The sequence below is a fragment of the Physeter macrocephalus genome, unplaced genomic scaffold (assembly GCF_002837175.3).
Source record: "Physeter macrocephalus isolate SW-GA unplaced genomic scaffold, ASM283717v5 random_290, whole genome shotgun sequence".
NCBI lineage: Eukaryota > Metazoa > Chordata > Mammalia > Artiodactyla > Physeteridae > Physeter > Physeter macrocephalus.
Genome location: NW_021145612.1, coordinates 63,587 through 74,817, shown reverse-complemented (window position 1 = coordinate 74,817; position 11,231 = coordinate 63,587). Strand labels below are relative to the sequence as shown.

Below are 11,231 nucleotides of genomic sequence, written 5' to 3'. Positions count from 1 at the left end.
AATCCTTCCCATCTGTCATTACCACGTTCCTGCTGAAATTAACATGAAACATGTCATTGTCGGTATCATGCCCCACTTGGATGTGATGATATAATTAATGCTAGGATTCACCTGTAGGAATGAACTGTGATAAAATAATGAGATATTGAGTGCCGATCCCCTGGGACCTCTTGGGGACTCTTGAAGATCACCTTCTCTTTCATTTTAGCCCGCAAATATCCTCTTGGATGAACACGGACACGTTAGGATATCAGACCTTGGTCTTGCCTGCGATTTTTCCAAAAAGAAGCCGCACGCGAGTGTGTGAGTAGTATAGCACCTCTGTCACCGTCGTTTCCTAACTCAACTCGCACGTTCACTCAGACCCCGACGTGGTCATTTGTTCCCCCATTTTTTTCTTGCCAACGGCGATTTTCAGCATGTGGCAGTGCCGGGTCAGGGGAAGGTCCCGTATCCCAGGCTGTGGGAAAGGGGATAAGGGTGGTGGTGTTCTCGCTCTCACCGTTTGGGGGAACACGCAGGGACCCACGGTGTAGCTGCCTGGGGGCAGGGTGGTCTAAGGGAAGGATAGGGGCCTCAGCAGCAGACCCAACTCCGTGCTGGCTGTGTGACCCGGAGGCAGTCAGCTCACCTGCTTGACCCTCAGTCTCTTTCTCTGTAGGGTAGCGGTAGTACTAGACCCCCCGAAAGCTTATATGCCAAAGAAGGTGCACGGGCACTTGCATAGAACTTTCCAAGGAAGGCCCAGAGGTCAGGTTTCTCTCTCCATCTACTTTTTCCTTCTTTTTCAAAACAGTTTGGTTTGTTTTTTTTTTTTTTTTTTGCTAAAAAGAAATTAGAGTTCTTTTTTAATTAAAAAAATCATCTCCTTGCCGTTCAAGCTTTTAACGCAGGTCATATTGTTAGATCTGAATATTACGTTCGTCCTCTGAACAACCATGCAGAGGAAGCTCTCTGACTCCCTGGCCGTCAGCCAGCACCTGTCCCCTCTCAGGGGACCTTAAGCTGCTTCCCGCAGTGGCCGTGCTTGTTCTGCAGGTGTTGACACTGGCCCAAGGACTTCCCTGAACCTGAGATTGTTAAAATGACAACAGGAGTATGAAGTAGATGCTCCGGGCCTCAGCAGAAGCAGAACGGACTACGTACTGGGTTTTATTCCTGTTTCTTTAGTATCAGTTTATCTGGGTGGAAGATGTGGACATATGTGCAGTTTGTGGAGAAACAGGTGACTTTTGCTTGATTTTTCTTTTTCAATATATCCGTTTTAGCGATGAAGCTCTTAAAATTCCATTTTATTGTACGTCGTTGCCGTGTTGAATGGTCTTGCGGTAACTCCCAGGAGTCTCACTTCATGCATCTGTGCCGAAAATAAACTATAAATCTTTTTTTTTTTTTTTTTTTTTTTTGTGGGACTAGAAATAAAGTGGTTCTAAAACTGCAGTACGTTATGAGGGGCTGCTTTAAATCAGAATTGCCATTTAAAGCTCTGATCAGATGTTAATAGCGATTAGCACCATTTCTGTAAACATGTTTCTCTCTTCCTGCAGAATCTGGGACACGGTGATAAAAGCCTTAGCATTTTGCCAGCACTTGACAATTATGAGGCCAGAACCTGGGGTTGTAGAAGCCTCTCCCAGGGAGTTCATCAGACATTTTTAAGAGAATCATTTGAATTTTTAATGCCACGGCTATTTGGTATGCTGATTTCTTCAATTTAGTATAGTCACAACCGAATATGAGTCCGAGAGCTCAGAAGAGTTAATCTCCCAAAGGAATTAACTTTAAGATGCAGAGTTACTTATTCCCTTATAGGGCCTCCCCCTCTTCTTGGTGTGATTTACATGTCAGCTCTGAAAGACGGGCTTTTGCCCGTGGCTGAACAGCATCTGTAAAGGGATGGGATCGGGAAGGTTGATTTCCGTGTTTAAACAATGATAGTGAGGCCACTACTTAAAAAAGGATAAACGCACAGCAAAATTCTGTAATTTTAAGCAGAGGACGCATGTCATGGCTGAGAACAAAGGCTTCTGAGTCAGCAGATGTGGGTTTGACTCCTCCTTCCATGTGGCACCAGCCTCATTTCTCTCCTCTCTGAAGAGGTGGTAACAATGCTGCTCACTTCACGTGCCAGTCGAGGGTGAAGTCAACTCCTTCACGTAATGAGTATTTACTTCACATTGGCTGTGTGCCAGGTGCTGGCGATGCAGCGGGGACCGAGGCAGAAGAGCTCCCTGACCTCCTGGAACCAGCAGCCCGGAGGCTGTCCAGGAAGTGACCGGTCTGGGGGACAGCACTCGTGCCATGAGTTGAACGTCGGCTGTCCCAGGCATGTGTGGCCGGCTGCTCTGAATATGTTGTTATCTTCACAGAGGACCCACAGGGCATGGGTATAATCAGCCACTTTTATGGGATGGAAACTGAGGTTCAGAGACACTAGGGAACTTGAGTAAAGTCCCATGCCTGGCACATCGTGGGGCTAGAATTAAGATCCAGTTCTGTCCGACTCCAAAGCTTGTGTTCCTTACACTCTGTCTGAACTCCCTGAGGCTTGGAGAGGATCGACTTGGTACGAGATTAAAGATTTGTGGCCAGAATTTCACCCTAGACCGGGCTTCTCTGGTCTTTTCAAAGCCGTAGGTATGATGCCAGGACTTCGTCAGACGCTGGCCCGTCTGCACAGCAGCGTTGTGGTTGGTTCTCCATCTAGGTTTAGACTCAGTCCCTCTAATGATGGAATCAGAGTCTGACAAACTGAAAGTGAACCATGGAGCAGCCACCAAATGACACAGAAAAGCTTTGTTTTTGGAATCAAACAGATCATCAGTGACTCATTGAGTCCCAGCTTATTTTATCCAGGAACACAAAGCTCAGTCCCCTGTCACCATGTCTTCAAATGCTCAAGTGTTCTTTCAGCATGAACAGCACAGATCGTCAGTGGGAAGCGGCAGGAAGCGCTGGGTGCTGCCGTGTAGGCAGAAGCTGAAAACCGTGGAGGTGGGCAGGTCCGGCGCTCTGCTGTGTCCAGCGTCCACTCAGAGGCGTGATCTGCGTTAACCCCATGCAGTTATCCTGGTTGAGATCTTCCCATCCCAGAACTGGGTTTTGATCCCGAGAATCGCAGGTTAAAAAGGTCACCACAAAGGTTTTCCCAGCAACAGCAAAGTTAAACCTCCCCAGAAAATGGCTTGGATGCCCCTTGAGGAAATCTCTGACTCTCTCACGGTGTGCCTTGCTGACCTCACGCTGTCAGACTTTGGATCCTGGATGGCGGAGCTTTTCTGAAGGATGGACCAGTGCCTGTTTTCACTGTTTGAGAAAAGTCTTTCAAGATAGAACTCTGAGGCAGAGAGGGTATCGGGCCCAGTGCTGATCCAGGATCACTGATGATCCAGGATCACTTGTCGGAGCAGATTCGCACTGTTTCTGAGCATAAGTTAAAAAGGATTATAATAACATAAGGATAGAGAATAAAATCCCTAACCTAAGTTGAGTTCTTTTTAAGAGCCAGCGCTATCCTAAGCCCATTACATACGTGTGATCCTCACGGCACCCCTGTGGGGTGAAGGTGTCATTTTATCACCCCTTCTGTCGGTGAAGAAAATCAGTGAAGGATGGGAACAGAGCTACAGTTAAAGGCTTTTTCGGGGCCCTTTCAGGCCACGTCTTTGAAAGTTCCCCACGAGCCCTCTCTTGCGCGCTTGGAACAGTGCGTGCTCAGATCTTTAAGGAGGGGTGGGGAGTCGCAGGATGGGAAAGGATTTTGAGTTGCGGATAACACATATTCTATATAAATGGTTGTCCTCCCAGGTGATTTTTCTCAGCTTCCTGCAAGTCGCCTGCACGTTTGTTTGGCTGAGTCCTTTGAGCTGTCGGCAGCTCTTTAAACCGGATATGTGATTTCTCCATCTCTGTCCCTGCCAGCTTGTCCCCCCACGCCCGCCCTGCCTTGGAGACCATCGTGACCGTGGAAGGGTGGGAGATACGACGGGCATATGTGCGAGCCCTGGTCCTCAGCACGGGAAGGTGGCGCCACACAGGGACGCCCGTGCCCATCCCTTCCAGGTCTCTAGCGCTACGGTGTGGTCACTGTTCACCACCCCCTCCCCCCCGCTCCCTCCCCCAGCCCCACACATCTCCTCAGGAGAGCCCTCAAACGGGCCTGCCCCTGGCTCCTCCTGGCTGTAGTGAGGAAGGACTCCCGAGATTCACATTTCGCCTCCGATACCGATACCGTGGAGTGCACGCATTGTTCATATTTATTTCATATGGTAATTTATTTATATTCAGTCCTATCCTAATGAAGACAGGAAAGGTCGTTTTCCCACTGGGTGTTTGCTGAATCATATTCGGTGGAAGCACTGTCGTCCCCTCCCCCTTGTTCATAGCTGCCGACATTGATGAATGATGCTCAGACCTCCTGATGAGCTGGGAATCTTTTATAAGGTCTGCAAGCACTGATAACCACACATACCCTTTCTTCTCCCTAGGGGCACCCACGGGTACATGGCTCCCGAGGTCCTGCAGAAAGGGACTGCGTACGACAGCAGTGCCGACTGGTTCTCCCTGGGTTGTATGCTTTTCAAACTTCTGAGAGGGTGAGTGAAATGCGTCCTTTTAGTACCATCACCATGGCATGCACTTGGATCAAAATAAAAAATATTTACGTGTTATTAGGTGCTAATATCGTTTTAGATCACACAGTGATCTTTAAGCCACACACTGATCCAGGCAATGCCCACAGCTCTTTCTGCCCGTGAAAGTGAGAGTTTCTTTCCCATAAGCTTTTGGTGTTTTTGTTCCATACCAGGAAGGTATGCCCACACGTTTAGACCTAAAACAAGACTTTGTTGGAATATTTTCATTGATAAGCCTTATTTTGGGAATAAGTGTTATTTTTAAATGTAGATAATTGAAGAGGGTAGGAGAATTTCTTTTCCCTGGAATTAATTACTCATGATTGTCTTGTGAGGTTAAAGCATTTTTTACACAAAAGGATGAACACCCAAAGAGAATCTGTTTTAAATGTGTGCATCTGTTTGTGGACATGCTGAAATTTGTAGGTTTTAAAAACACAAAAATGAAATTGTATAATTCTGTGTTTTTCATTTGTTACACTTGACCCTTAGTTCTAATCTCCCAGAGATGATGAAATACCAGCGGAAAGAGGATGGAATGGAAAGCGCTCTCCAAATATGTTCTCATGTTGAACGTTTACAAATTATGTTAATATTTCCATTAATTTTAAGAGTCTTTAGCCAATTTTAACAGAGCTGAATTGTTTAAGATATGTTTTTGATTATTCTCCATTCACAGAGATAAAGAAGCAGTTTACCTTAAAATTTCCTAGTTCGGATTCTCCCTGTAACGTTGCTTCTTTGAACACACAGGCCGGGTAGTTTGCTGAACTTTCCGTGTTTCCCTCAGAAAGCCTTATTGAGCAGCGCTGCATCTTCTTATTACATTTAGCACAATCTGAAAAGAGGCTGGATCCCCTGCCTTCCCCCAAACTAGGTTCCAAGCACCCCGGCTGCTTCCCCAGGACCTGGACAATCTAGTTGTTCTCTGCTCACCGCATTCACTTGGGAACTAAAATTGTATTAATGCTCAGAGAGTCAGGTCCTGTTGGTCCTTAATTGAATTATCATGTTTGTGGAGCCTGGATGGCCTTAATTCATGTCATCAGACTAGCTGACCTAATTAGAGAGTTTCTGCAAAGCAAACCAGAGAAAACCACTTCTCACCCGAGATGTGTCTCCAGCTGGCGGGAGTCCCCGCATGCATGGTAAGTGCATCCAGACACACCATCTTCACTGAGGTCTCCGCTGAAGAAGGGGTTGGAGATTAGAATCCACACTTACAGAGTCACGAGATGATTTAAGAAAAACTCTGCACAACAGCAAAAGCTGAATGCATTAACTCAAGATTCAAAAGTCAGTTGTAAAATGTGGCAGGGAAACTTGCAAAGTCTTGCGTTTAGGGCTTTGTTTGTTTATTGATTTTTGTTTAATACTGTTCTTCTGTCTTATTTATAATAATGCCCATCTGTGTAGTCTAGGGATGATCTGGCATATACCACTATTTTTAAAAGATCTGAAAATTGGTTTGATCGTTGCCTCTATGCCAGCAGTGTGATTTGTAGCTGATAAAGCCAGTTCCGTCTTACTTGGTCATGGTTCAGGTTTGGAGGACTGCGTTGGAAGGTGGTAATTCCTTTATGACATCCTTGATCAGGCTTGCTTGAAGCATTATGTTTGATGTGACCCCTACTGAGAGGAGTCTTGGCCAACAGGAAGACATCCAGAGGATGGTCATGAGGATGAGATGGGATGGATGGATAAGAAGAGATGAGAATGGTGACAGCTAGAAATTGTGGCTCACATGGACAGGTTCAGAGAGCTGGGTACAGTGCCTTCAGGCAGCCATCCTGTTGGCTCCAGCTGTCGGAAGGCCCATCTCATTGAAGGAGGCATACTCATCTGTACAGCTCTAGACAGTGAGCATTTTCAGGAGAGAAAAGACTTCAATTTGATGCAAGAATGTCCCTTCAGCATTTGAGCTGCCCTGTGAAGGCATGTCCTGCCTCACAGATAGCCAGCTCCCCGTCACTGCCCGGTGACCATCCTCTGAGCCTGAAGTGGCAAGAATCCTTCCAATGCCTAATGAAGAGAACAGACGAATCTTCCCTACAAAGATGTATGATCGTCTGCCATTCTTTCTAATACTTGTTCAAAAGGCAACCCCAGGAACGGAGAGAGCACTAAAACCAAAGAGTGGGGAAGCTTTTTTTGACTTAAGTGATTTAAATGCAATTCGGTGAGCATTTATTGAGTACCTGCAGTATGCAAGAGCCTGTGCTTGATGCTGTGGGGGAGGAAGGGAGGGAGGGAGGGAGCCACCCACAGTCCTGGAGGAACTCGGAGGAGAGTAGATAGGTACACACACACATACAAAATCGTGAGCTGGATGGGCTGTGCTGGGAGAGCAGAAATGGGGTCGCCAGGTCTAACCTGGAAGCATAGGGATGACTTGGCAGCTTCACGTAGGAGTTGGTATGGGAAGTGTGCTCTCACAGACAGGATGGCAGGGTGAAGACCTGGAGCGGACGTAGGCGACGGGGAGGGGACAGTACGGAGCAGGTGCAGGCGGTCTTTCCCCATCAACGACCTGTGAGTGAGGGGGCTCAGCTGTTGGTTGCGGGGAAGGTGGGCTGAGAGAGAAGATGGAGAAAATTGGGGCAGGGCCGGGGACCACCTAGAATTCCATGCTGTGCAGGTGGGGCTTTGTTCTTCAGGCCCCAGAGACTGAGGGCTCTTAAGCAAAGGAGGGACAGAGAAAGGAAGCATCTTTTAAGCAAAGGTTGGGTTGCTCTTCAGTAAGAGGATGCTGGCGGGAGGCATGTCTGAGAACCCAGGCAAAGACTTGAGTAGCGCTGTGGCACTGGGATCAGAAAGGCCACACATGACTTAACAATATCGTTCTTACAGTCCATAGCGGTTTTTGTTTTTTCAGTGGGTGATGCTTGGCTATGGACAGATAGGAGTTTAGATTCAAGGTGATTGGGAGGATGGTCATATCACTACCAATGTCAATGGGTATAAAGTATCAGTGGTTCATATTAAGCTGATGTTTATTGAGGGCCCTTCAGGAGCAAAGCATCATGGTGAGATCTGGAGGCGATGGAGCCTTCGTCCCCTCAGCTTAAATGAGGGGTAAGAAGGTTCCATCCGGGCGTACAGAAGCATCCTATCAGTTCTTACACACTGTACAGAGGGAGCCCAAATAGCTGTCTTTTCTCAGACACAAGGGGCCTAAGGAACTGAAACAGGTAACTCAGGAGGGGGTGGGAGGAGAGCGCGTCCACAACGCGGCCTCCCGGGCGCGGGCTTCCCAGGCAGCCTGTCCCCCGGTATCCTGGTGCTCTCACGGGGCGGCCGCGGCATCAGTCCTCTTGGGATGAACCAGACTCCATGCCAGCCACTCCCCAGCGCTCGTCTCAACCCCAGGAGTGCTTGGCAATGCCCGGGGACATTTTTGGTTGTCACAACTTGGCATCTAGCGGATTGAGGCCAGGGTTGCTGCTAAGCATCGTACAGTGCACAGGGCGGCCCCCGCTGCTCCAACAAAGGATCACACAGCTGAGGATGAGAAACCCTGCTCCAGAGCAAGTCTCTTCCCCTCCTCCCCACATCTGCACAGTGAGGGTGACCAGTGGTCACCAAGGGTCATTTTTTTGCCTCTGTTTTCTCTGATCAGATACTTCTCGCACTGACCAGTGTGCCCCATTGCTTCCGCTGAAACACTTATCTGAACCCCTAGTTCTGTTGTGACACCCTAGAAGGATCCCACAGGGTGCAAGGGGCAGGAACCTGGATGTAAGGAAGCTGTCGAGGCCCGAGAACGTGTTTGCATCCCTGGACTCAGTGATGGACCCATCCGCTCAGGGCCGTATGTTGGGTGGGGGTCACTGCTTCCACTTCAGCTGACTGTCAGACCCTGAAGGGCATCTGTGTGTAAAGAGGTGTCCACGTTGCAAATGTGCGGAATCACCGTCATGATCCTCAATCTAGAGTTCAGCTCTCTGTGCAGGGAAAGAATTGACGTGACAGTAGCCTTGATCTTAAACTTGTCACCATTGATTGTCAGACACGAGGAGAGAGCCCAGGTGGTGGTCTGGGGAGAACTGAGCTCTGCCTGAGGTTGCCAAGTTGGTTCCCATAGGGAAAAAAAGGAACGTTTATAAATACTTGGGTAGCTATTGGCTTAGGTTCAAAATTCACATTTGATGTGACGTGCAATCTTTTTGGTGTTCTAAAATTCATTTTTGACGTAAGGATTTGTAGTCACTTGTATTTATAAATGGATTGTTTTTGAGCTCATCTTTTCACTGTGAATGATGTATCGTGCGTGTGTGTGTGTGTGTGTGTGTGTGTGTGTGTGTGTGTGTTTCCCCATCATTTAGCATGCCTTGAACGATTTCCCAACTTGTTTGGGGGAAATTTGCGGCTCTCCCACTCTCTCTGTTATTCAGAAGCCACATCTGACCACTGTACGTGTGAATTCTATTCCCATAACGTCCCCCGATGCAGCCGGAGTGTTGCATGTGCTGTTGGAAGAGCTTGGCCCACGTCATAAGCTGTTGACAGGCCCGTTACTGTCTCCTATTTAAAGCGGCTGCGTCGGGGAGCAACTGTGATCACACAGAATCTGCGAGCACCACGTGCCCCCCTCAGAATGGAGATCATTACTATAGGAGGTTTTCTTTAAAGTTTTCCAAATTAGAAACAGAATCTTGGGTTTTGTTCGCAAAGAATAATCAGGAAGACATTGGAAACAGATGCGCCTCAGGACTTGAACTTGAAAGACCAGACCTTCTCAACACAGCAGCCCAGAACCGAAGAACTGGAAAGCATTTCCGATTGTTTCTTATTGAGTCAGACGTGGCAGAGCTATATTTATCAAATGGGATATGTAGCGATGGGGCCCGTGTGCCGGGAATGTTTTTCGCACCGCTAACTTTAACTCCCGTCCCCTCGCAAAGCCCTCCCTCTGGTCAGATGAAAGAGTTTTTAAATTTAGCACGGAGCATCTCTGTCAGAACACAGTCGTCCTTCTCTCCAAGTGTCTGGGCACAGCCCTCTGCTTCCAGCGTCAGATGCAGGCAAGCACATGAGGGTCAGAGCAGGAAGGGGTCCTCCGGCTTTGCACACAGGAGCCGATGCAGATGGATTTGCCGAAACACAGGAGGCCTTCACACAATCCCCTTTTATACGTTAAGGAACTCTGGGGTAGGAGCAGTTGTGTCATGAAGAGAGACTGAAGTTGTAGTAAGATTTAATAAACCTATATTCCTCTTCTCTTGAACCATGAACATGTTAATATCTCTGTGTATTTTGCATACAGAATGATACAAGTCAAGTTTTTAAAAATTATAGTATCTCATAAACAACAGATATCGTTTGTTATTCTATCCCATTTGCTTTTTAAATGCAGTAATTTTACATTTTTCTCCTTGGAAACAATTAGGATGCAAATAATATTTCCAGTCAGAATCTGTTTTAAAGATAGGCGTATGTTTGCTTGGTACTAATTTACCTTGTTTAGATTTTTTTTTTTCCAAATGAATGCTTTCAAGAGATGGAAATTACTGTGTTTTTCACTGCATATGAAAGAAAGCAAGCGTTAGAGTGCCCTCTCTTGTACAAAGTGAAAATGGAAATATTTAAATAAATACTCTGAAGTGGAATCATCATCATAGTTTAACTTATTCAGTAGCAAGAGTGGGTGGACGTTTTAGTTCTTTTTTCTAAATCACATTGATTTATGTGCTCAACATCCTTATCCATTTTATAGAGTTAACTGTTTTATATAACATCTTGCCTCAGGTTATGTTATATATGCCTTATAAATAAATCTACAGGGTTGATCATTTTACAGGCATGTCTTACCATCAGAAATCTCAATCATATCTCTTCTTTAATTTTCAAGTGAATAAATAAGGCCAGGGTTTTCTAGTTTGCATGTTTACTAGTCTCTTTTAATGCTAAGAGTATCTTTGTTTTTTTAAATTTATTTTATTGAAATAGTTGATTTACAATGTTGTGTTAGTTTTTAGTGTACAGCCAAGTGATTCAGATATATCTATATCTATATATATATATATATCTATATATATACACATTCTTCTTCACATTCTATTCCATTATGGTTTATCATAGGATATTGACTGTAGTTCCCTGTGCTATACAGTAGGAACCTGTTGTTTATCCATCCTGTATATAATAGTTTGCATCTGCAAATCCCAAACTCCCAATCCATTCCTCCCCCCCGCCCCCCCCGCCCTTGACAACCACTAATCTGTTCTCTATGTCTGTAAGTCTGTTTTTGTTTCGTAGATAAGTTCATTTGTGTCATATTTTAGATTCCATATATAAGTGATATCTAAGGTTAACTTTAAAAGCCAGCTTATTCAGCATTTTTAAAATGTAACAAGAGTAAGAATAATATCTTTACATAGTTGATCAAGCAAACATTCATTTTGTAAAGTTAAGCTCATCCTTATTAATTTCACAGATGTGTATCAGATACCCACCGTATACTGCCATTATCTTGGCTACTAGCATGTACATTATTTTATTCGTTCCCGTCACCGTTTTGGTGACAGATATTGCATTATGCCATTTACAGATGAAGAGACTGAGACTGGAGGTTTCCATGACTGGCTCACAGCCGGC

General features: G+C 46.0%; 1 protein-coding gene across 1 annotated transcript in view; it reads left to right on the top strand.

Annotated features, from left to right (window-relative positions):
• Positions 1–208: 208 nt before the first annotated feature.
• Positions 209–11,231, top strand: part of LOC114485015 (beta-adrenergic receptor kinase 2-like) — a gene marked incomplete at its 5' end in the record, with an annotated part of 29,482 nt that continues 18,459 nt past the window's right edge. Inside the window, 3 exons of the mRNA XM_028485168.2 lie at positions 209–303; positions 3,922–4,062; positions 4,488–4,595. Coding sequence (XP_028340969.1) covers positions 209–303; positions 3,922–4,062; positions 4,488–4,595 — 344 coding nt within the window. The remainder of the gene's footprint in view (positions 304–3,921; positions 4,063–4,487; positions 4,596–11,231) is intronic.